The 25,867-nt window shown below is 43.8% G+C and overlaps 1 protein-coding gene across 6 annotated transcripts; it reads right to left on the bottom strand.

Moving 5' to 3' along the window:
* Positions 1-617: 617 nt before the first annotated feature.
* LOC136484175 (uncharacterized) lies at positions 618-25,867 on the bottom strand. Of its 6 annotated transcripts, none has more exons than XM_066481388.1 (20): positions 24,790-25,866; positions 21,618-22,182; positions 20,223-21,467; positions 20,012-20,131; positions 8,819-8,932; positions 8,617-8,721; positions 8,212-8,517; positions 7,982-8,104; positions 6,806-6,907; positions 6,510-6,614; positions 6,348-6,425; positions 5,945-6,244; positions 5,700-5,822; positions 3,890-3,991; positions 3,574-3,672; positions 3,169-3,474; positions 2,939-3,061; positions 1,610-1,726; positions 1,313-1,417; positions 618-1,229 (listed from the first exon to the last, which is right to left on the bottom strand). In XM_066481388.1, exons 1-20 carry the CDS (start codon positions 25,653-25,655, stop codon positions 948-950), a joined length of 5,286 nt encoding a protein of 1,761 aa, XP_066337485.1. In that variant the 5' UTR covers positions 25,656-25,866; the 3' UTR covers positions 618-947. The 6 variants fall into 6 exon arrangements, with proteins under 6 accessions (XP_066337485.1, XP_066337486.1, XP_066337484.1 ...); XM_066481389.1 differs by having other exon boundaries at positions 20,223-22,182; positions 24,790-25,177; positions 25,243-25,435; XM_066481387.1 differs by having other exon boundaries at positions 1,610-1,711; positions 20,223-22,182; positions 24,790-25,867.

The following is a 25,867-nucleotide window of genomic DNA, read 5'->3' as shown; positions in this document are numbered from 1 at the left end:
CGTGTCAGGCAGGCTTCCGTAGTTCCGTTGGTGACCAACTTGAGCAGGTAGCCAATGGAGATCCATAATCGATGCGGTCTGCGTCCGTGACGTCGATCCGAGGATCAAACCCTCGGAAGTTGACTTCCAGGCGCAGGGACGGCGTCTGTCGTCCGGGTCAATCATCGGCTGCGTGCCCTGCGACTTGCTCAGTCGACGGTGGCCTTCATCGTGGCATAGTTGTACTCGGCCAGCGACTTGCTCAGCAGCTCCGGACGGAGAGGGCGGTGCACCATGTACGCCGGGGTGCTGCACCTCCATGGCAACGTAAGGGTAGTCGCCGATGATGTCGCGGATCTTGGCGAACTTGTCCTCAAGGATGGCTGCCCACACCTCGCGAATCTCATCAGGCCGCGTCGCTATGGCCTACGACTACGCGTCAGAGTCCGAGGGTACGTGATGGGTAAAAGACAATTAGGAGTAATAAATAAGACAATTAGGCAGCTTGGCGCATATACAGTCAGTAAAAGATGCAAACCAGCGGATTGGAATCATCCAACACGTGCTTCTCGTGCAACACAATCTGCAGGAGAGAACTCCAGCAGGAACACTATGCACATCCTGGAAACAAATACCTCACAAGTGTCGAAAATAGATAACTATTAACACCATGTTCTGCATCTTAAGGTTTTGAGAGCACACACAGCAACGACTTGAAGACAAATCTTCTCGTTATTACAGGGTTTTTGAAGGCACGCAGATGCATATGTCTACGTACTTTATTACTCGACTAAAAACAGAGTTGTTACGAATTATATATATGCTGTAGCCCCACACCAAGACATAACACACCTGAGTCAACTAAAATGAAGACTCACAAGCCGAGGCGAAATTCTCCTTGAAACAGATTATTAGCATGCTGTGGATGGTCACCTCACTGGCGTTGATTATATATATAAACCGATGGATTATTGATTCGACAAGTGTATTGGCTCCTCCCCATTTGTTTCAGACACCGAGACTGCAGGGACCACCTCGGTTACCTCATTCCTCCTCTTTTCTGTCGGATAGGGAGATTGCCAAGGCCTCCTCCTTCTCTTCTTCTCCTCTTCTCTGCCAGATAGTGAAGCTGCTGAGACCTCCTCCCCATTTGTTTCAGACACTGAGGCTGCAAAGACCACCTCCTCGAATAGTGAGGTTGCCGAGGCCTCCTTGTCGTCCGTGACCTCATCCTCATCCTCATCCTCTGCCTAGAAATAATATTTATTATTATGTTGCTGATAAGAGACGAGCAGAAACCAATGGCCTTTAATTAATATATATAAATGAGAACCTCCAGGCCGAGTGCAGTTTTCAGTTGCTCCAGCATTGCAGCCTGCCGTGGATATTCAACGGTAAGTATCTGGAGCGCCCGTTCCATATCCTCAATTTCATCTGTCTGTTGCCACAAGGGTGCAAAGCATTTCCGTTAAATACAACTGCATGGGTGGGTTACTCAAGGCTTTGTATATATGAGAGACTAAGTTTGTGCAAACGAAAAATAATGAGTAACCAGCGTAAAGTATGAATGAAGCAGCACAATGTGGGAGATGATGCGAGATAATAATCATAGCAATGGAAAACACATTACCACTCTTTTGAGGTCGCGATTAGGTATATTTTCATTCACCCGAAGTAGTTCATGTTCCACACGGTCTTTGACAGCATTCAAGTTCTCATGAAATCGTTGCTCCTGTAACGAAGGTGGCTAACAACCAAAAGGGTCAGCAAAAAAAGAGAGTGAAATTCACCAGAGCTCCTTGAAGTTACCTGTAAGTGCCATATAGGTTCCCAAAGTGTCAAAATACATTTTTGGGCCTTGAAGTTAGTTCAGGTCTCATCCAGTAAACGAGTATTTACCCAACCCGGTAGCTGATGTGGCATGCTAATTCAACGTTTACATGGATCTGAATATCCTTTTTCATACGGCCTTGGATGGAGCTAATTGTAATATGGCAATCGTAGCCCACCATGAGATTTTATTTGAGATGGTTAAGATGCTTTTAATATAAATTTTTCAGCAACATGTTAATCGCATACCAAACATGTAAATCATATTTTTCATTTTAATATAAAGTTTTTAGGAACATGTTAATTGCGTACCAAACATGTAAATCATATTTTCGTATGGTGTCCCATAAAAATACTTTGCATACAAAAATTCTAGGTCTCGATGAGATCTACAAAATCATAAAAAATCTCAATACTTGGAAGATGTAGATAAAATCGAGTGCAACAACTTTCATATAAATTATCTGACTGCATACAAAAAAGATATGATTTTTTAAGGCGACAAGCTAGGGTACACATGATTAATATGTTGCTGAAACTTTATACTAAATGTTTAACCATCTTAATGACCTCAATTGACTAAATTCAAACTATAAATATGTAGACCTCGTCTAGAGCTGTAACTTTCATATACAAAGTGTCTTTATTTGACACCATACAAGAAAGTTATGATTTTTCTTTGGCAACAAGTTTTGTACGCGATTAATATGCTGCTAAAACTTTACAATATTTTTTGAGCATCTTAATGATCTCAAATTAAAAAAACTCAAAACTAGATAGTTATCAATCTCATCAAGGGCTATAGTTTTCATAAAATAATCATCTTCATCCGAGGTTGTATAAAAGAATACGTTTTTTCGAAAACCGTAGAGATCCATGTAAGTGTTGAGTCAGTATGGCACATCAGCTAGCGGGTCGGGTAAGCACCCGTTTGGACTTGGATGAGACCTGAACTTACTTTAGGGACCTAAAGATACATTTTATGATTTTGGGGACCTATATGACACGTGCAGACAACTTTAAGGAGCAGCCAAGTCATAAAGGTGTGTAGATACTAGATGGTATGATTATTTCCATTCATAATGCATGGACTCAGAATCAATGACCCTGTGGATCAAGTGGAGAGTACCTTATGTTTTGCAGCATCGCTGAGAGTCGTATTGGTTTTCTGCTCAACAATCTCGAGTACCTTATTGTTCAGTGTGTTATATAGGTGTTTCTGATGATTGACTCTGTCGATGAGTCCGGTCCTCTGTTTTTAATAATTTCAGCCAGTTCAAGGCATAGATTTAGGGTTGAGACCAAGGCTACAAAATCTGATGACTGATAAAGTACTATATTGCAGAGCGGTGCACGTACCCTCAAAATTTGTCGTCGCAACGACATCTGCGAATCTGAATCAGAGTTTACCATTCTATCTTCAGCGTATCTTATGATCTCAAGCGTCGGAGGGTTGTTGGGGTGGTGGATGTCGACCGCCTGCCTCAGCTCGGCCTCCACTTCCTCCACCTCTGTTCGGAAGCAAAAGTCACAGATGACGTGAGCCTTGATTCCCTGCAGTGATGAGATCTTTCCTAATAATCCTAGGTCAAGACCCAGCTTGTCGACCATAATGTCAAACACACGGATGTTCAGGTTCAAGACATGAGGCATTGGCATAGCTCCCTGTGCAAACAGTTTTATAAAGTTAGAGGCTAAAACTGGGCAACCATGGATTATTCGCAATGTATGTACGTAGTATCATGAGTACAGAGTGTGACGTACCTGCAGGCTGAATGTATATCTCAGTTCGTCCAGCATTGCAGCGAGTCGTGGATATTCGACGGTGAGTATCTCCAATGCCTGTTCCATAGCCTTGATATCCTCCACATATGGTGAGAACAGAATGCATTTCCAATTAATACAAACCGGGTGCGTACAACTGGATGGGTAGGCTACTCAAGGCTTTGTATATATGAGAAACTAAGTTTGTGCAAACGAAAAATAATGAGTAACCAGCGTCCAGCGCAAAGTACGAATGAAGCAGGACAATGTGCGAGATGATGCGAAATAATAATCATAGCAATGGAAAACACATTACCACTCGTTTGAGGTCAGGATTAGGTATATTTTCATCCATCTGAAATAGTTGATGTCCCACATGGGCTTGGACGGCATTGAAGTGCTCAAGAAATCGTTGCTCCTGTAAGCAAAGGTGGCCAACAACCACAAGGGTCAAGAAAAAAAAGAGTGAAATTCACCGGAGGTCCTTAATTAAAGTTATCTGTAAGTGCCATATTGGTCCCTAAATTCTCGAAATACAATTTTGGGTCCCTAAAATTACTTCAGGTCTCAGCTACGTCTAAACGTGCGTTTACCTGACCTAGTGCAGATGCGGCATGTTGACTCACCGTTTCCATGGATCTGACAGATGGGACCCACGTGTAGTGGCAACACTTAATTTTAGAAAAATTTTATTATTTTTCATACGACCTTGGATGAAGATGATTCTAATATGACAATTGTAGCCCTCCATGAGATCTAAAACTTTCTAGTTTTGAGTTTTTTTATTTAAGAACATTAAGATGCTTAAAATGGTAATATAAAGTTTCAACAACATATTAATCGCGTACCAAACTTGTAAATCATATTTTTTTGCATGTTGTTTGATTAATATACTTTGTATATGAAAATTCTAGGTCTCGATGAGATCTCAAATTCGTAATTTTGAATATTGTCATTTGAGATGGTTAAGATGATCAAAAAATAAAATAAAATTTAACAGCATATTAATCTCTTTCTTGCATGGTGTTAGATAAAGATATTTTATATATGAGCTCTCGATGATTTCTACAAATTCATAGTTTTCAATTTTGTCATTTGAGATCGTTAAAATGGTCAGAAAAAATAATATAAATTACATACTTGGGCTTATCGTCTTAAAAAAATAATATCTTTCTTGTATAAGGTCAGATAAAGATACTTTTCATATTGAAGTTGTAGCTCTTGAAATGATCTGCAACTTTATAATTTTAAGTTTTTTTTAATTTGATGTTGTTTGGATTTTTATTTGAAGTTGTGTTTATCATTTTTTTAAATAAGCCTAAACAACTTCAAATAAAACATCTCAATACATGAAAGTTGTAGATCCCATCGAGCGCTACAACTTTCATATAAAAGGTATCTTTATCTGACCGCATACAAAAAAACATATAATTTTTCTAAGGCGACATGACCTAGCACGCGATTAATATGCTGTTGAAACTTTATATTAATTATTTGACCATCTGAATGACCTCAAATGACAAAATTCAAACTATGAATATGTATTTCTATCTAGAGCTATAATTTTTATATACAAAGTATCTTTATCTGACACCATACAAGAAATATATGATTTTTCTACGACGACAAGTTTGGTACGTGGTCAATATGCTGCAGAAACTTTACAATATTTTTTAGCATCTTACTAGTCTCATTTCAAAAACTCAAAACTGAAAAGTTATATACCTCATGAAGGGCTATAATTTTCCAACTATGGATATTATAAAAATTAAACTTAATTATATCTACGAGCAAATATTTTTTTGTTTAGCAATGAGAGAAAAAACCTATCAGGACCATATTTTAACGATACAGGCTTAATTATACATTGTCGTATTATTGTCAACTTTCGCTTATATTTTGGATGTCATCGGAAAAAAAATTATAGCCCTCAAATTTTACAAAAAGGGGAAAACATATAAATAGTTATTTAGCACTTTTTCTGTCGTTGCCTCGCACGGGCACGTTTGCTAGTTAATAAAAGGCACCAACATGGACGTGCCTAGCTTGGATTATTGAGATTTTGCTGTGAGATCGACTAAACAATTCATGGAATGAATTAGTTATTCATGCGTGACGAGAAGTACCTTATTCTTTGTATCATCATTGAGATTCAAGTTCGTTATCAGCTCGCGCATCTCGACTGCCTCGCGATAAATTGCGTTATGAAGGTCTTGCTGATGTCCAATTCTTACGCAGAGTCTTGCGGCCTGTTGTTAATTTTATTACCCGGCATAGGCAGAGATTGACCATTAAGAGCTACGCGACAACTATGTATTTATAATAAATTAAAAAGTAGAGAGCAGATCGATCTTGTTACAGCTATACGTACCCTCCGCTTTTGTCGTTCCAACATCTGCGAATCAGAGTTCACCATTTTATCTTCACGGAATCTTATGATCTCAATGGTTGGAGGGTTGTTGGGTTGCTGGATATGGATGGCGTGCCTCAACTCAGCCTCAACCGACTCCACTTCAGTTGGGAAGCAAAGGGCACAGTCGATGTAAGCTTTGATTCCCTGTCCCTGGAGAGACCGGTGGTTTCCTAATCCAAAGTGGAGACCGATGTTGTTGTCCATTACATCATCCACATCGATGTACAAGGCCATGACTCGAGGCCTTGGCACAGCTCCCTGTACAAATTTTGTCAAATCGATGATGTACAAGCTATCTTATTTAGCGGTAACTGGGCAATGAAAGTTCTCCAATGCTTTCATTATCCTCATTCCCTGTTACCTCATCCTCCAGTTTTCTGTCGGATAGTGAGGTTGCCGTGGCCTCCTTGTCGTCTGTGACCTCATCCTCATCCTCTGCCTGGAAACAATATTTATTATTATATGGTGCTGAGAAGAGACGAGCAGAAACCAATGCATTTAATTAGTATATATAAATGAGAACCTCCAGGCCGGGTGCAGTTATCAGTTCCTCCAGCATTGCAGCCAGCCGTGGATATTCAACCGTAAGTATCTGGAGCGCCCGTTCCGTATCCTCAATTTCTTCCGTCTGTTGCCAGAAGCATGCAAAGCATTTCCGTTAAATACAACTGGATGGGTGGGCTACTCAAGGCATTGTATTATGAGAGACTAAGTTTGTGCAAACGAAAAATAATGAGTAACCAGCGTAAAGTATGAATGAAGCAGCACAATGTGGGAGATGATGTGAGATAATAATCATATCAATGGGAAACACATTACCAATCTTTTGAGGTCAGGATTAGGTATATTTTCATACACCCGAAGTAGTTCATATGCCACACGGTCTTTGATGGCATTGAAGTGCTCACGAAATCGTTGCTCCTGCAAGCAAGGTAGCCAACAACCATAAGGGTCAACAAAAAAAGAGTGAAATTCACCAAAGCTCCTTGAAGTTACCTGTAAGTGCCATATAGGTTCCCAAAGTCTCAAAATACATTTTTGGGCCCTGAAGTTAGTTCAGGTCTTATCCAGTAAACGAGTATTTACACGACCCGATAGCTGATGTGGCATGCTGATTCAACGTTTACATGGATCTGAGTATCCTTTTTCATACGACCTTGGATGGAGCTAATTCTAATATGGCAATTGTAGCCCTCCATGAGATCTGTAACTTTCTAGTTTTGGGTTTTTATTTGAGATGGTTAAGATGCTTTTAATGTAAACTTTCCAGCAACATGTTAATCGTGTACCAAACATGTAAATCATATTTTTCTTATGGTGTCCAATAAAAATACTTTGCATACAAAAATTCTAGGTCTCGATGAGATCTACAAATTTATAAAAAATCTCAATACTTGAAAGATGTAGGTGTAATCGAGTGCAACAACTTTCATATAAATTATCTGACTGCATTCAAACTATAAATATGCAGACCTCGTCTAGAGCTGTAACTTTCATATACAATGTGTTTTTATTTGACACCATACAAGAAAGTTATGATTTTTCTTTGGCGACAAGTTTTGTACGCGATTAATATGCTGCTAAAACTTTACAATATTTTTTGAGCATGCTAATGATCTCAAATTAAAAAACTAAAAACTAGACAGTTATCAATATCATCAAGGGCTACAGTTTCAGAAAATAATCATCTTCATCCGAGTTCGTATAAAAAATACGTGTTTTCGAAAATCGTAGAGATCCATGTAAGCGCTGAGTGTCCGTATGGCACATCAGCTAGTGGGTCGGGTAAGCACCCGTGTGGACTGGGATGAGACCCGAACTTACTTTAGGGACCTAAAGATACATTTTATGATTTTGGGGACCTATATGACACGTCCAGACAAATTTAAGGAGCAGCCAAGTCAGAAAGGTGTATAGATACTAGATGGTATGATTATTTCTATTCATAATGCATGGACTCAGAACCAATGACCCTATGGATCAAGTGGAGAGTACCTTATGTTTTGCAGCATCCCGGAGAGTCGTATTAGTTTTCTGCTCAACAATCTCGACTACCTTATTGTTCAGTGTGTTTTGAAGGTGTATCTGATGATTAACTTGGTCGACGAGTCGTGTCCTCTGTCGTTAATAATTTCAGCCGGTACAAGGCTTAAATTTAGGATCGAGACCAAGGCTACAAAATCTGATGATTGACTAAGTACAGTAGTGCATAGCGGGGCATATACCTTGCATTTTTGTCGTTTGAACAACATCTGCGAATCTGAATCAGACTTTACCATTCTATCTTCAGCGTATCTTATGATCTCAAGCGTTGGAGGGTTGTTAGGGTGGTGGATCTCGACCGCCTGCCTCAGCTCGGCCTCCACTTCCTCCACTTCCGTTGGGAAGCAAAAGTCACAGATGACGTGAGCCTTGATTCCCTGCAGTGATGAGATCTTTCCTAATAATCCTAGGTCAAGACCCAGCTTGTCGACCATAATGTCAAACACACGGATGTTCAGGTTCAAGACATGAGGCATTGGCATAGCTCCCTGTGCAAACAGTTTTATAAAGTTAGAGGCTAAAACTGGGCAACCATGGATTATTCGCAATGTATGTACGTAGTATCATGAGTACAGAGTACGACGTACCTGCAGGCTGAACGTATATCTCAGTTCGTCCAGCATTGCAGCGAGTCGTGGATATTGGACGGTGAGTATCTCCAATGCCTGTTCCATAGCCTTGATATCCTCCACCTATTGTGAGAACAGAATGCATTTCCAATTAATACAAACTGGGTGCGTACAAAACATAAGGCTGCAATATGTGGATTGAAGTGAAGACGTGCATTACAGGAGCGTGATGTGCGAGGTCACGATCATGTATAGGTCTATCTTCTTGCACGGGAAGTAGCTTGTGCTGCACGCGGTCATATGTCTCAGAGAATAGCTGATGAAATCCTTGCACCTGTTGCAAGCACCAACACACAAATGATTTTAGGAGAGAGCATTTTATTTTCAGACATTGTACTTTTGTCAGTCCATTTCTGTCAAAGGTTTTTTTATGTCAGCTGTTTTTAGGAGACGCTAAAAATATAACCCCATTTCAGAATATTGAGTTTAAAAGGTGGACCAATGGACCCTCTGTGTAAATGGTAAGGGAGGCGGTCCACTTTAGAGGCTAGCCTTGGAGAATCAATTTTTGGAGATAGGCTTCTTTTACTTGGCAACCTGCTATGAAAAAATGGTGCGATAAGTAATCCTTAGAAGACTGCCCCCCAGCCTCAACCCCATCCCCACACTGCCTCTGTCTCTCTCCCTCAATACAACACTCATCCCTTTTTGTTCCCACCATAACTTTGCACCCCTACCCCATTGGCAGTCGCACCACCAACCCAACCCTCTAGCCACCCCCACGCATCCCACCCCACCGCCCACCACCTCACCGCTACCGCCGCCCTAGATTTTTTGAACTATCACTACGGGAAACAGGGGCTTTGCCAAGTGTTTCTTATTTTGCCGAGTGCCAAATGTCGGGCACTCGGCAAAGATAGACTTTGCCGAGTGCCGCACTCGGCAAAGCCAAACACTTGGCATATCCATATTTGCCGAGTGTCAGGCACTCGGCAAAGTGTAGCACTCGGCAAAGCCTCCCTTTGCCGAGTGTCGGGCTCTCGGCAAAGCGAAACACTCGGCAAAGGCTAACCGAGGCGACGGCAGCCACCCACCGTTAGCCTTTGCCGAGTGGTCGCCGTCAGGCACTCGGCAAAGCTGTTTTTTTATTTTTTTGTTTATTTTCTTTGCCGAGTGCCCTGTTTCTGGCACTCAGCAAAGACCCCTTTGCCGAGTGACAGGTATGGCACTCGGCAAAGGAAATTTTTTTTTTATTTTTGCTGTCAGATTTTTTCTTTAGGGTTTCTACAGTGATTTAAAGTACATGTTAAAATTTGGTTGAATTTTGTGACTTTTTACTATACTTTTAGAATTATTTTTGTTTTGTTGATTTATTTCGCAAAAAGCAAGTTTGAACTGCAGGTGCATCGAATAATAAAATCTAATCATTCGAAAAATGATTGTCATGCTAGTGAGTGTGTTTTGAGGCCGTATCCAGGAACTTGCGGGATATTTTTCACATCTTGTTAACCAAACATGACGACAAAGTTGCGGCCAAAGTGTTTTTAAATTGTATAAAATTCAAACGAATTCAGAAAATCACGAAACTTGTGGATGCATCGTTATATAGAATGTGGAGCCTATGGTAAAAATTTAGAAAAGTTTCGTGCACGTTGTCACGTACGGTGCTTAGAAACCAGGACATCTCCACATTATCACATGTGGAGATGTCCTGGTTTCTAAGCACCGTACGTGACAACGTGCATGAAACTTTTCCAAAATTTTACCATACGCTCCACATGCTATATAACGATGCATCCACAAGATTCGTGATTTTCTGAATTCGTTTGAATTTTATACAATTTAAACTCATGTTTCGTTAACAAGATGTGAAAAATATCCCGCAAGTTCCTGGATACGGCCTCAAAACACACTCACTAGCATGACAATCATTTTTCGAATGATTAGATTTCATTATTCGATGCATCTGCAGTTCAAACTTGCTTTTTGCGAAATAAATCAACAAAACAAAAATAATTCTAAAAGTATAGTAAAAAGTCACAAAATTCAACCAAATTTTAACATGTACTTTAAATCACTGTAGAAACCCTAAAGAAAAAATCTGGCAGCAAAAAAAAATCCTTTGCCGAGTGCCAGAAATAGGGCACTCGGCAAAGAAAATAAACAAAAAATAAAAAAACAGCTTTGCCGAGTGCCGGCCCGTGGCACTCGGCAAAGGACCTAACATCAAAATGGGCCCCGGCCGGCCCACCCCGGCCAAACCCTATCCCCAACCGCTCACCACCGCCTACGCACCGCCGCGCGCGCCCGCGCCGCCAGCGCGCGCCCGCGTTGCCCCGCTGCACAGGCCGCGCTGCCCCCGCCGCTCGCGCGCGCTGCTTGCGCAGCCCGCGCCGCCGCCGCGCCTGCGAGCGCTGCCCCGCCGCCCCGCCCCACGCTGCCCCGCCGCCCGCGCGCGCCCGCGGCGCCGCCAGGCACTGCCTGCGCAGCCCGCGCCGCTGCCGCGCCCGCGTTGCGCTGCCCGGCGCCCCGCCCCGCGCCGTTGCTGCACGCCAATGCCCCGGCGCCCCAAACCCGCGCCGCCGCTGCACGCGCGTGCTGCCCGACGCCGGCATCAAGCCCCGCCCCCGACCCTCCCGTCGCCGATTTGCGTCGCGCCGCGTCCGGCCCCGCTTTCCGCCGCCGCGACCGGCAAAGAGCGCCGCACCGGGCCCCTGCCGGCCGCTTGCCCCGCCGCTCCCCGCCCCGACATGCCCCCACCGAACGACCGGTGCAGGAGGAGGAGGCCGGGAGGAGAGGAAAAAGGAGGTTGCCTTCCTGTTCCGTTCCCAGCGCCATCTTCCCCGTGTTCCCGTCTCGTCGACGCCTCTGCCGCCAAGGTATAATGATGCCATTGTGATTGTCGGCCTTTGAGCCGTTGTGATTGTCGGTCTTCGAGCCGTTGTGATTGTCGGCCTTCGAGCCGTTGTGATTGTCGGCCTTCGAGCCGTTGTGATTGTCAGCCTTTGTGGCATTGTTTTTTGCAGGTTTTGGAAACCTCCCCGTGCAGGGGAGGTGCTGCCAAAATTTAGAATTGACCCAAATCTATTTGTTTTTCATGCAGGTGAAGGAACTGTCTGAGCAGAGCCGGAGCACCTTGGCTACACCGATCGTCTTCCTCGGCGTTGCGGGTCTGCCTGCACCGCGTCACCTCGCCACTGCACCGACTCGCCACCGCCCCGCTAGCCTGACTCCACCGACACCCTAGGTATAACCCCTCTTTTGCATACCTTGGTCGTAGATCGCGTAACCAAGTTAGGCGTTTCCTGTCCGAAAGAGATACGGTTGGTGGTATGCATATCTTTGCATATCTACAGCCGTATCTTTTTTAGATTGTCCACGTTATTTAGACAGCCCGCGGATGCGTAGATGAGTTTAGTTTCCATGGTCCGCTCCGATCCGAGACAGGGTTTCGGCATTACCATCCCCGTTGTTCTCCGGATACACACTCTCCCTGCCAGGACGTGTATCGGGAGAACAGCGGGGAGGTGCTGCCGAAATTATGTCTGGGATAGGAGCAGACCATGGTAACTAACCTCATCTACGCATCCGTGGTTGGGATTAGGACCTATCCTCACCTATTAGACAGTATGAAAGTCGTGTAGATGTAGTTGATGGTTGCATTACTCGCTAGCATTTTAGAGGATGGATGACCGTCAGTGGATGTACACGGGCTGGAAAAGTCAAATGGAGTACATAGATGAATGGTTTCGCAAGACCGAGGCTTTTTTGAACAGGCATTTGGCAAGGCTTCGTCATCACATCTGCTAGAGCCGTGTCCCTGCTCCAAATGTGCAAATAGGAGAAGGATAAACAGGTTCGACATGGGTAAACATCTTGTGAAGAATGGATATATGCTGGGCTACACCCGGTGGATCTACCATGGTGAAGCCCATCGTACGAGAGAGGAGGTGGTGAGACCACGTGTCGAAGCTTTTGATGATGATGCCGGTGTACCAGACTTGTTAGATGATGTTCACCAAGCACTCGGCGTTGATGAACGCGAGAAGGAGGAGATGGAGGCAGCCACAAAGGCTTTCTATGAGATGATGAACTCTGCTCAGAAGCCCCTTTATGATCGGTCCTCGGTGTCTGAACTTGACGCCATTGGACGCTTGATGGCGTTGAAGTCCAAGTTAAACATCAGTCGAGACGGCTTCGATAAGATGTTGATCGTGATTGGCACCCTACTTCCGGAGGGCCACATTCTGCCAAAGAGCATGTACGATTCACAGAAGCTCCTTCGGGCACTTAAGATATCGTATGAGCAGATACATGCTTGTCCGAAGGGATGCGTCCTATTCTGGAAAGAACATGTGGACGCAAAGTACTGTCCAAAGTGTGAATCGTCTAGGTACCTGGAGACAGACTCTGGTGATGGTCAGAAGAGTCAGACGACAGTCCTAGTGAAGATCATACGACGCCTTCCGTTCCTATCGAGGATCCAATGGCTATTCATGAACGAGGAATCCGCGAAACAGATGACATGGCACAAAAATGGAAAACGGTACAGTCCGGAGAAGATGGTGCATCCAGCCGATGGTGAAGCATGGAAACACTTCGATGACATATATCGTGAAAAAGCTAGAGAGGCTCATAATGTACGTGTTGCGTTGGCAACAGATGGGTTCAATCCTTATGGAATGATGGCTGCCCCATACACATGTTGGCCCGTGTTCGTTATCCCCCTCAATCTCTCCCCCGGTGTCTCCTTTGAACGACATAACATATTCTTGTCGTTGATAATTCCTGGACACCCGGGGAGTAATATGGGTGTGTTCATGGAGCCGGTGATTGATGAATTGATCCATGCGTGGGAGGTAGGGGTATGGACATACGACAGAGCTACAAAGACAAGCTTCAAAATGCACATTTGGTACCAGTACTCCATGCATGACTTCTTGGCGTATGGGTTATTCAGCGGTTGGTGTGTTCACGGGAAGCTCCCATGCCCAGTATGCAAGGAAGCTTTGAGGTTCATCTGGTTACGGAAGGGTGGCAAGTATTCGTCGTTCAACGCACATCGGCAATTCCTCCCTTCTGAGCATCCATTCAGACAAGACATCAAGAACTTTACGAAAGGTGTCATAGTAACAGACCCTCCACCGCGGATGATGACTGGTGCCGAGGTTCATGCGCAGATAGATGCTCTCGTGTCCGCTCCAGATGGTGGGTTTGTGGGATATGGTGAGCAACATATGTGGACACATAAGTCAGGCTTGACGAGGCTCCCCTATTTCGATGACCTTCTTCTGCCACATAACATCGATGTAATGCACACTGAGAAGAATGTCGCTGAGGCACTTTGGGGAACACTCATGGACACTGAAAAGTCTAAGGACAACACTAAGGCTAGAGTGGACCTGGCTCCGTTATGTGATAGACCAAAGCAAGAGATGCAGCCTCCTAGAGGCAACAAGACATGGAGGCGGCCTAAGGTCGATTTCGTCTTGACCAGGGCTCAGAGGAGGGAAGTACTTCAATGGATCCAAACGCTAATGTTCCCTGATGGGTATGCAGCGAATCTAAGGGGAGTCAACTTAGGCACTCTGCGAGTCAACGGGATGAAGAGTCATGACTTCCACATCTGGATTGAGTGGCTTCTTCCAGCGATGGTTCGAGGCTATGTCCCTGATCATATATGGCAAGTGCTTGCAGAGTTGAGCTATTTCTTTCGCCAGCTTTGTGCAAAGGAGCTTGACCGGTCCGTCGTTCGTGACTTGGAAAAAGCGGCACCGGTGTTGGTCTGTAAGTTGGAGAAGATCTTTCCACCCGGCTTCTTCTTGCCGATGCAGCATTTGATTGTGCACCTCCCCTATGAGGCACGTATGGGGGGGCCCGTGCAAGCCCGGTGGTGCTATCCAATCAAGAGATGTCTGAAGACTGTTCGAACAAAATGTAGAAATAAGGCCAAAATTGAGGCTTCCATTGCAAAGGAAACCATTAGGGAGGAGGTGGGAACCTTCACATAGAAATACTACAAACCGAACCTCCTTCCTAGCGTGCATAATCCACCCCCTCGTTACAATGCTGGCGAAAATGAATCGAAGCTCAACCTTTTCCAAGGGCAGCTCGAAAGCGCAAGTGCATCGACCACTAAGCAATTGAAAAATGAAGAGTGGCGCAGTATCATGCTGTATGTGTTGACCAACCTTGTCGAGGTGCAGCCGTTCATTGGGTAAGTTCTCAACCCCCTTGTTTCGATACGCCGTCACACTATTTCGCATCCCCCTTATTTCTCTTTGGTACAGGGAATTCACTCGTCAAACCTGGCAAGGACGAAGGGATCCAACCCTACAGGAAACTGACACCTTTCTTTCAAAGGGTGCGGGACCAGGGAGGCCCGATTTCATTTCTTGGTTCAAACGGAAGGCCCAAACTGATGTTACTATAAGTGACGAGTTAAGACAGGTTGCAAACGGCTGTGCCATTAGGGTCAAGTCATTTAACGGCTACGACGTGAATGGATATCGCTTTCTAATAAATGTAATACTAAAGTTGATTATCATTTTGCATCTATTTCTAATTAAGTGTTTTGTAAGCATGAATATTATTTCTAATACATGTAATACTTTTCTTTTTTTCAGGTGATTCAACAAAGATGGCGGGTGGGCGTCACAGGCCCGTCAGGTCGCTTTACCAAGCGGGGGAGGAGGCCGAGGGGTCGAACGTGAGGAGGAGGAGGAACCCGAGGAGCAGGAGGCCCCCGGCACGTCTCCAGGTGCCGGAGGAGGCGGAGCCGGTGACGCCCGTGGAGAGGGCGCACGAGGAGGAGGAGGAGGAGGCACAGTCGGTGACGCCCGTGGAGAGGGCGCACGAGGAGGAGGAGGAGGAGGAGGAGGAGGCGCCCTTCGACGAGCAGGAGGCGTTGGCGGGAGGCACGGGTTCCTCTTCCTCTGCTCCGAGGGTGTACCTGCGAGGTCCCGCGAGCCTCCCTGCTTTTCCGCTTCCTCACCGCCTCCCAGTGATTCGCCCTGAAGGGCAAAAGTAAGTAAACTTGACATTTTATTTGCCCCTACTTCATATGATAAGTTCAAACAAAGATGAACTGCTAATTTTTCTTAATCACATGTGCAGGAACTGGGTGGTTGTGTCCGGTGCTGGTGCATGCACCCCCAATGGCATTCTGGGTCTTCTGTGCAGGCAACACTACCCCGGCGTCGTCACATACAATAACAACATGTTGGCGGCCTGTTTGTTTGACCACTACGCCATCGCCGCTGATACGGAGCCGTACCCCAACAAGGCAGCATAGGTCATTGGGGAGTTCTGGGTAAGTCTCCTCGCATAGCATTGCTTCTTTCATTGAACTTTTTCTTTAAAAAATATCCATACAAATATTGTGTTTCTCCGCAGGCTTATTTCAAATGCGAGGAGGGATTTGAGGGCAGGAAGGATCAGGTGGCGACCAAAGCCTGCAAAAAGCTCATCGTCGACATGATTCACAAGGCGAAGATCTAGGCCGTTGTCACCTACTACGGGTCGAAGCTTGGACAGAGGGTCAAAAAGGTCGACGCCAGAACCATGGACCTGACCCGGGAGCAGTACATTGAGGTACATGAGAACATCCAGATTGATTCGTTTTGAGAATAAGTAGGTTTAATTCGATCATCTTATATGTCAATTATCGGATGACATGCAGATGATTCCCTGGTGGTGCGGATCGTATCCCGAGGCGTGGGAGAAGATCATAGACAACTGGTTTACAGAGGGGTATGCCTCGACACACAACGCTGCAAGGGAACGACGTTTGGAGATGCAAGGACCAGCACACCATCAAGGCAGTCGCAACCTCGCCGGATACAGGGACACATGGGTACACGAATTCATTTATCTATTCTGATGCTCAATTATGACTGATTTGTAATCTTCTTGATGTCTTTCTCGTAGAGGGCGGCACATCAAGGCCAGGAGTGCTCGGACTTCCAGGCATGGTGCATGTCCCACAAGGGAAAGGCGACGTCCGACATCTCCTTCAGCCTGGAGGACGGGCCCCAGGAGTATACGAACCCGAGCGTCCACACCCGCATCAGCGAGTACACGTCGGCGGCAAGGTCAGTCCATGGGCCAGACTTCGACCCGTGCACGCAGGAGATTGATACGGAGCTCGTCATGAGGTTGGGAGGAGGGAAGAAGCACAGCCGCATGTGGATTGCCGATGGCACAATCGAATCCACCGCTGTCCCCGACCTCTCCACGATCTGAGCCCGGAGCACGAGCGAGAGCCCGGCCATACGCACACGGCCGACCGTTGCACAGCAGCGGGTCAACGTCCTCGAGGTAATTTTAGTTTGACTCGTCGTATATTGACTTTTACACACCGTAATTAGCTATGCATTACTGAAACATTGGAGTGAAATGTTGTAGGCCCGGCTAGAAGAAGAAGCTCAGCAGCATCAAGAGCTGCAAGCGCAGCTGATGTCCCAGCGTCAGACCTATGAGAGTGGGTTGACGGGCATCACAGAGACCTATGAGAATCGGTTGTCGAGCATCACGGGCTTTCTTCAAAGCCTTGGGCAACATACGGGTCTTGCTGTGCCACCTGAGCTGCTCGCTCCACCACCTCCACCTGCAGCCTCACCTAGTGATGAACTTACACCTGTGAGTATGAAAGTTAATTGCAGTCTCTTACATGCAACTAATTTCTAATTGGCTAGCCAAGTACATGTCTAACACATAGAATATATACTCCTTTGTGCAGCCTCAGTCGGCGGGTTCCAATAATCCGCCTAATCGTCAGGATCCGTATCAGTCACCGCCCGATCAAAGGCGTATTTGGTAATGAGTTTGAACTTGTCCATGTTCATGGAATTGTGGTAATAAACTGGATGTTAGATGATGAACAACTTTTGAACTTGTGAATTTCGATGTGATATATTCAGACACTTATGTTTGTGACTTCTAAATGGTGTTTGTGATATGTAAGTGATGAATGTGTGATAATGGGATGGATGTGTGATGAATGTCATGGATTTGAAGAATGTGATGAATATCTGTGAAATTTTCTGTTTGAATGTGTGATGGAAGTGTTGGAATGTAAAAACAAGAAAAAAATAGGCAATTATAGACGCTTTGCCGAGTGTCACACTCGGCAAAGACCTCTTTGCCGAGTGCAACGGCCACTGCACTTGGCAAAGCTGGCAAAAACTGCATGAAAAAACCAGATTTCCTAGCTTTGCCGAGTGTAATGGCAAAGACACTTGGCAAAGCTGGGCTCTTTGCCGAGGGTCAGGACACGACACTCGGCAAAGGGGAAGGCTTTGCCGAGTGTCCCTGCAGACACTCGGCAAAGAGACTTTTAAAAAAAAATAATTTTTTTTTGCCGAGAGCCGACACTCGGCAAACACTTTCGGGAAAAAAATTATATAAATTCTTTGCCGAGTGTCGTACGTGAGACACTCGGCAAAGCAACCGTCACCGTTAACGGCTACTTTTCTTTGCCGAGTGTCCGGTCGACACTCGGCAAAGGCTTTGCCGAGTGCCCGATAAATGACACTCGGCAAAGAAGACTTTGCCGATTTTTTTTCTCCGAGTGGCCTTTGCCGAGTGCAGCGCTCGGCAAAGCCTTTGCCGAGTGTTTTTAGGCCTTTGCCGAGTGCCGTAGGCACTCGGCAAAGTCCCTGTTTCCCGTAGTGTATGAGCCAATGCCAAAACTTTTAGCTTCTACCGGCTCCTCTCAAATATACTCTCCCAAACCGTTTTGCCAAATGTTTTTCATAAGAGCCAGAGCCTAAGCCATTATAGAAGGAAACATGTCCCTGCTAAATTGCCCTTTAGGGTGTCCTTAATTAGAATATAGAATCACATATATTATGACATACTCCCTTTGTCTCATAGGAAGTCAAACATTTTTAACTTTGACCTAATATGTATAATTAATTATTAATGTTTATGGAATATAATAAATATCATTAGATTAATTCTAGAATATATTTTTCTAATAAGCTTATTTTTAGATACAAATGTAGCTAATATTTTCTATAAATCTAGTCAGAATCTTTAATGTACACATAACCCATAACACTCTTTTTGGGTCGGAGGGAGTAAGAGTATATATATGGGTGACACAGTGGACATCCTTGTCTCTACCAAACTCATTTATTAGACTGTCTTCAATAAGGAGACCCAAACCCAAAACGGGTAGTGAGAGACCCAAAATCAGCCTACAACAGAGTACCTATACAGGAGACCTATTTTGGGTTGCCTGAGAGACACAACCCAAATATGGGTATTCTCTTTCCTAGAAACCCATTTGCAGAAATGATTCTCTTTTGGGTCTTGTTGTTGGAGAAGATGCCGAATAGGTATTAAACCTTTTGCCTGTAGCGCTACCCAAAGTACGAATGGGTCTTATATTTTATGTGTTGTTGTTGGAGATAGCCTTAGTGCAGTGGTCCTCGTGTAAACAAAATTCTCATAGGAAACGTAAAACATTATTTATTACGGATGAAAATTATCTACCTCGGGCGAACACCAGTAAAAAGTTCCATTTTGTTGTTGTTACTAACAGTGGCACATCACTTTTACTGTTTTTAGTAGATGAATGAAAACACCACCTACAAGACATTGAGTATTTTTGTCGTTTCATAGGATGGACATAGCATTAAATTGTGATGCACGCTACTAGACATTAGGATGCAATGCAACATTCTCAACGCCCAATCTTGATGAAACTAGCATCTTCCATCATTCTCTCTCCATAACTCTAATGCCGTGATGCCATTTTTGTCCATATGGCACTTTATTTACATAGATTGAAACCCCATTAGGACTAGTCTAAAATGCCATGAGAAAAGAATGGACGAAGTAGTACTTCAAGGGCCGGGCGTGCAGGGACGGGCTGAATGGTATATATAGAGAATTAAAGCAAGCTAGCAAGAAGAAAAGGCACCAACATGGACGTGCCAAGCTTGAATTGATATTTGGCTGTGAGATCGATTAAACATTTAATAGGATGAATTAGTTATTTTTCTTTGAATCATCACTCAGATTCAAGTTGGTTATCTGCTCGCCCATCTCGACTGCCTCATGATGGATTGAGTTATGAAGCACTATCTGATGATAAATTCTTTCATCGAGTCTCTGTGCCTGCTGTTAATTTTAGCCGGTAGGCAGAGATTGACAATTAAGAGCTACGCGACAACTATGTATTTATAATAAATTCGACACTAGACAGCAGATATAACATTATAATAAATAATGTTATAAGTTGCAATAATGTCATTTTGATATCTACAGCTGGAATGAGATCGAACGTAGCAATAATTAATTATTAACTATGTGGACAAGAAAGGTAACTACGGCTGATGAAGAAAAGATATTCAAATCTGAAAGGTCGTACAACTGATACATGATGATGATCTCATGAGTGTACCTTATTTTTTGCATCACTGGGATTCAAGTCAATTTTGATGTAGCCCATCTCGAGCACCTCCTGGTTCATTGCGTTATAAACAATCTTCAGATGAACAATTTGTGACCGTAGTCTGTACGCCTGTTGATCATTTCGGACTGCATAAGTAGGTGTATACAGTAATGATAAAAACCAAATAATGTTATAAGTAGACAGTGCAACTGGTACGGACCCTCTTTTTTTGTCGTTCCACCACTGAATCTGAGGAGGTCACCATTTCGTCTTCACAGACTCTTGTGATTTGAAGGGTTGGACGGTTGGGGTGGATGCTGACTGTGTGCCTCAACTCAGCCTCCACTTGCTCCACCTCCCTAGGGAGGCAACAGGCACAGTCCAATACAGCTTCCACTGCCTGGAGCGCAGAGATGTTTCCCAATCCAAATTTGAGACCGAGGTCATAGCTAGTGTTAAATATTCTACACACAGGGATGAGCAACCATATGTCTTCAAGCCTTGGCCCAGCTCCCCGTACAAATTCTAGTGGGCATAGTCTGGCCACTCTGAAGGACCTCAAATTCTGGAATCTTCCACCACCAACAATACTAATTTTTGACGACAAACCAGAGACGTGTAGACTGAGATGAGAGAGGTTCTCAAAATTGCCAAGGATTTCCACATGCTGCTGATACAGTGTAGTCAAACTCAGACTCAACCTGCAGAGCTTGGGAAGAGCTTGAGGGTTAATCCACTTGGGCAGCTTTGAGAATACCAATGAACTCAGACTCAGTATATGGAGATTATTGCAATGTAGGACATAACTCGGTTGCATGATAGCGTCCTTGCAGTCAAAAGGTTTGGACGTCTGGACTAATATAGCTTCAATCTTTTCCAGATTACTCAGGGCCTCTAGAAATCCCCGCACCTCTCCTTCGTCCTGCAGAGTTATTCCTATGCGGAGCGTCCTGAGGTTTCTTAGCTTGCCCAAATCCTTGATTAAGCACCTGTCTCCATCAGCACCCTGCATCGACAGCTCTGCTAAGGACGTCAGCTCGCCGATCCAATCCGGCACTCTCGTCTTGTCATCAGCAAGTAGGCACATTAATTTTGTAAGCTGCTTCATACTCGTCGGTAGTTCTTCTATCCCAGTTCCAGTAAACGCCAGTGTCTGCAGAAACTTAAGATGCCCTATTTCTTTAGAGAGCTCACGGATAGGTGTATCCGCTAGCGCAAGGTACCTCAGATAAAGTAACTTCCCCAGATACTCTGTATCAAGATGACCTTCCAGAGGACGACAACCCACTAGAGACAACACACGCAGCATTTTAAATCTCGAAACAGGGGGGATGTTGTCTGTAACGCACGATATGGCATTAAATGATCTCAGTTTTGGCACGTCTCTATCATTAACTTCAATATGTTCTGCCCGGTGCAAGGCTAGTCGACGGACATGACTTCGTTGTGACCATTGCTTACTATCCTGCACAGCAAAAAAGTTTTCATCCCTGGACAGTTTACGAATCATATGAAGTACCATGTCATGGACACGACAACCATTTAAAAAACCATAGTCCTCCACTGGTTGGATGATGCTTCTATTTATGAGCTCAAGGAAGTAGCTTTCTCCTACCTTAAAAGGCTCTTTTCCTTCTTCTGTCTGGACTAGATCTTCAGCTATCCACCTGTAAATTAAGCCACCATTGTTGATCCTAGAACCTTCTGGATACACAGTTAGATACAACATGCATCTCCTTAGATGACAGGGTAGATCGTAGTAGCTGAAGGATAATATCTTCTTCATATTGTTAACTTGTCGGTCATCTCCATGGCCAAAACCAACTGAGTCATACACATTGGACCACTCCTCTATTTGTTTCCCAGCCAACAAACTGCCTATTGTAACAATAGCTAGTGGTACACCATCACATCTATGCAGTATTTTTTGAGATACCACAGCCAATTCATCATTGTTCCCTGGCCATTTTTCTTCTGCGCCAAATGTTCTTGTATATAATAGTTTTCTTGACTGGCTTTCTGGAAGCTTTTCCATTCTATAAACTTTGCCAATTTCTTCAGAGACTTTAGAATTGCGAGTGGTTGCAATTATTCTACTTCTAGGATTACTGTCCACGAAAGCATTTTTAATGACTTCCCATGTTTCTTCATCCCATATATCATCGATAACGATGCAGTACCTGTACATGAAAGGGCAAGAGCCATGAATCAATAAAAGCAAAATAACTGAATGGTGTCCATCATATTTATCCCAATTGTTGAGCACACTATTACATCGTACCATGTATAATAGCTACCCATATATGACAATTTGCATAAGGCACCCGCCGTGTTGCTGCATGTAATACTAAAAAGATATACAAGTATGTAAAAAACCATTGCTCGATTGTCAAAGCATTATGTTTTAAATGAATGCTTTGATCCTGAGATGCTACCAAAATCAAGAATAACATGTCTTCAAAAAGAAGTCACGACTTTTTCTAGGATGGCCTAGATATTAACACATTAAACGGAAAAAAAGAAAAAAATTACTCCGTTTGATTTTCAGAACATGTTACGGCAATTTGCATTGGTTCATAGGTGTCATACCAAATCTCTATACCCAAAAAGACCATAACGTCATCCTCTAGCATGCTCATGCGTCCAATATGAAGTCCCGATCCATGTCATTGTCTCCCCAGAGCTCATGCATCCCTGTCCGTGTGCTTATATCATCCGGTGGTGCAGTTCAACCCCTACTCGGACAAACCAGCATCAATCCGTCTACGTTATACCTCCTCTGCATAGAAGGCCAACGCCACAAGATGGAACTCCAACTCTATGCCTGAATTCCTGGAGAAGAACTAAAAGCAGACCTCTGGCAAAAAGACCATGAACCTTGCCATCCGTGCACTTGTAGAGGTATAATAAATTCACTTTTTATTTTCTTCCAGTTTAATTTAGCTACAAACCTAATGAAGTCTTGGTAATCATGGTATTTTTTTTGTTGCAACGCATGGGCATGATTCTAGTATAACTTATAAAACAAGGTATGATCTATACCATTGATTGTTATAGTCATCCAAGAGTCTTGGTTAATCCCAAATACAACTTTTATAATCTCAACAAAAAAATATCTCTATCGTTGGTAGCCGAGATCAAATGATGAATCCAAATATTTAATATCGAACACAACTAATATGGTTGACCAAATTAAGGGATACATAAATCGAACATTTCATATCAAATATTACCATGGAGTACTTATCTATCCAGGAGTCCATATACAATAATACTCAACCTATTCTTAAGATGCAATCTAATACTACTTGGATGCCAGCTCTGCTATTACATTTCTGTTTTGATCTAATTGATGTATACATGATTTATTAGATGCGGTAAATCTTTTTATTTTTTGCAACATTAGATATGACATAATTGAATGTTCAACTTTATATTATCTATTGATGCCTACGTTTATAGCATAACGTGATATATTGATGCAAACGTGAAACTTTGTCTATGTGCCAACTTTGCCTACATGTCCAATGTACATTTTTTTGAGAAATATGTCCAACGTACATGAAACATGTTATAAAAACATACGTGAAAAGTCATGGCCACATGGGCTTGGTGGTCCGTTCGGTCGCTCCCTGCTGACCTCGTGCTCTCTTCCATCTGCATCCTATCGCTCGCCATACAATTGGTCGCACCCTATTGCTTCTATATCCAGGATTTGACAATAGTTTTTTTTTCATTTACTAGGTTAATTAATTAATTAGTTAATTAAAAACCCTAAAAAATCAAGGGCTCATATTTGTTTGGGGTATTACCTCTTAGTAAGCAAAGGGAGTACCATGCAATATTGTTAAAACTTATCGTGGTTGCAGGCGGAGGATGGTTGAGAACCTCTTAGTCACACTGTGCTAGATGAAGAGGAGGATGACAAACTTATGTTGGAATCCCCTCCACTCCATTATGTCGTGTGTGGAAAAACAAGGAAATTTTGAAGGAATAGCCTCATAAGCCTTCTTCAGTCTTGTAATTATAGACAAATAGTTGTAGAGGGGGCGGGTATGTACCTCACAGATCACTCTACTGTGCATAATGCAGTTGGTTATTGGATAAATTTTTACTCTTGATCAGAACAGAAATTATTCATCAAACAGTGTTTGACTGACAAATGAAGGGAGTGCTCTAATAGCAAATTTGTTAGCTCGACGGTAAATTCATTGCTCTGGACTTACTTTGAAACATCACAAGTTTCTTGTAAAAACTGACATTGGTTACTACAACAAATTTGATTTTCAGAGGTGGGCCACCTGATGCGACTACCACTTAAGATAGAGTTTGAAAGGCAATTGGCTTAGGTGGCCTTCTTTAGAAAATCGATTTTTAAGAAACTATTAAGTAGAACAAAAATAGAGCAGGTTATTAAACTCACGATATATACAGTAGAGACAGACCTATGAAAATTCAGTTTCTACCCCTTCTGAAAATTGATACATACAGTATAGCTGGAGGCCCTTAGTGGACCACCATAAAAATAAAATGGGCCTACACAAACCGTTTTTATAACAGTTAATAATTATCCAAAAGATCGTCTATCCCCTATATCATCGAAAGGCATTGAAGTAGCTAGGCACATGATAGATGCGAAAGCTGATAATCAGTAAAATAACCTGCAACATGTATAGAGACCCAAATGATGCATGCCTCTTTAAGTAGTCTTAAAGTATCAGACTAAAAGCACTGATCAATTATAGTGCATAAAATTTTTTCAATAGCATTGGGTAGGTAATGTGTACCTTTTTCCTTTGATGAATTTACGAAGTTTAATGATGAGCTGCCATTCATCCAGTGGCATCAGATCAGGAACGGTGTTCCTTCCATTATACTGATCAAAGAAGGGTTTCTCGTCCTCACCATTAATGAGATCAATTAGAATGTCCCGCAGGACTTTCTTTGGGTCAGGATTACGGCCCACTGGAACAAAAGCACCACAATCAAATTGATGATAAACCTTGTCATATACTGCCTTGGCAAGAGTTGTCTTGCCCAATCCTCCAAACCCAACAATAGAGATAATTTTCATCTCATTGCTGGACCTGTCACCCTCACGTATGGACAGCATCTCAATGAGTTTATCCCTTGGCTCATCGATGCCAACGAGCTGAGATGCTTTTGTGTAATAAGCTGAAAGGCGAGGATCAACAGTTGTTGCAGGTGCAGGATTGGCCACAATATCATCAATTTTGTACCTGTCACGGCTGTCGGCGACCTCCTGAAGCTGCTTCTCGATGCCATCAATGGCACTAGTGATGTCGCGACGAGCCTTGAACTTGCCAACCAGGCCACTCATCTTCTTCATTGCACGTTTGAGCCAGCCATGGTTTACAGGCTCGCCACCCTCGACATGCAGGAGGAAGGTGTCGAGGACATCCTCCATGTCATAAGATGCATCCCTAACTTGGCGAGCCCATACCTTGACCTGCTCATCGAGCTGATCCCACGGCACTGCCGCCACCTTGTGGAGGGCGGCCTCGATGCTCTCCAGCTCCCGAGTGACGAACTCCACCTTCCTCTTCACGTTCGTCTGCAGCTCGTATTCAGATTGGAGCAGCTGGAGCAACTTGGGGGCGAGCTTGCACATCGCCCCCAAGACCACAGCCATGGTGGGGATCTCTCAAGTTGAATCACTCAAGGGTTCTGCTTGCTTGCTTTGCTCTCAAGGTTTGTTGCTGTGGATTAATGCTCTTCTGTATGTTAAAAAGCACCAGGGCTTTCTGGTCTCTCACTCTCTCCTATTCACTGACGGTCCGTATTGTTTTCTCCTTGGCACTGCAAGGATCTGATCTGATCTGTAGTCATGTGCGCGCATGTAGC

This window comes from Miscanthus floridulus, chromosome 9 (assembly GCF_019320115.1).
Source record: "Miscanthus floridulus cultivar M001 chromosome 9, ASM1932011v1, whole genome shotgun sequence".
In the NCBI taxonomy this organism is placed as follows: domain Eukaryota; kingdom Viridiplantae; phylum Streptophyta; class Magnoliopsida; order Poales; family Poaceae; genus Miscanthus; species Miscanthus floridulus.
The sequence above is the reverse complement of the archived record's forward strand: the minus strand, read 5'-3'. Positions and strand labels throughout refer to the sequence as shown.

Bases quoted from the DNA above. Each gene is read 5' to 3' on its own strand.
- LOC136484175 (XM_066481385.1), bottom strand. From the start codon at position 25,655: ATGGCTGTGGTCTTGGGGGCGATGTGCAAGCTCGCCCCCAAGTTGCTC. The intron at 22,183-24,789 runs GTACACATTACC...TTTCATGTACAG, and splicing joins AAATTCATCAAAGGAAAAAG to GTACTGCATCGTTATCGATG. The intron at 3,475-3,573 runs GTACGTCACACT...CTGTTTGCACAG, and splicing joins GATATACATTCAGCCTGCAG to GGAGCTATGCCAATGCCTCA.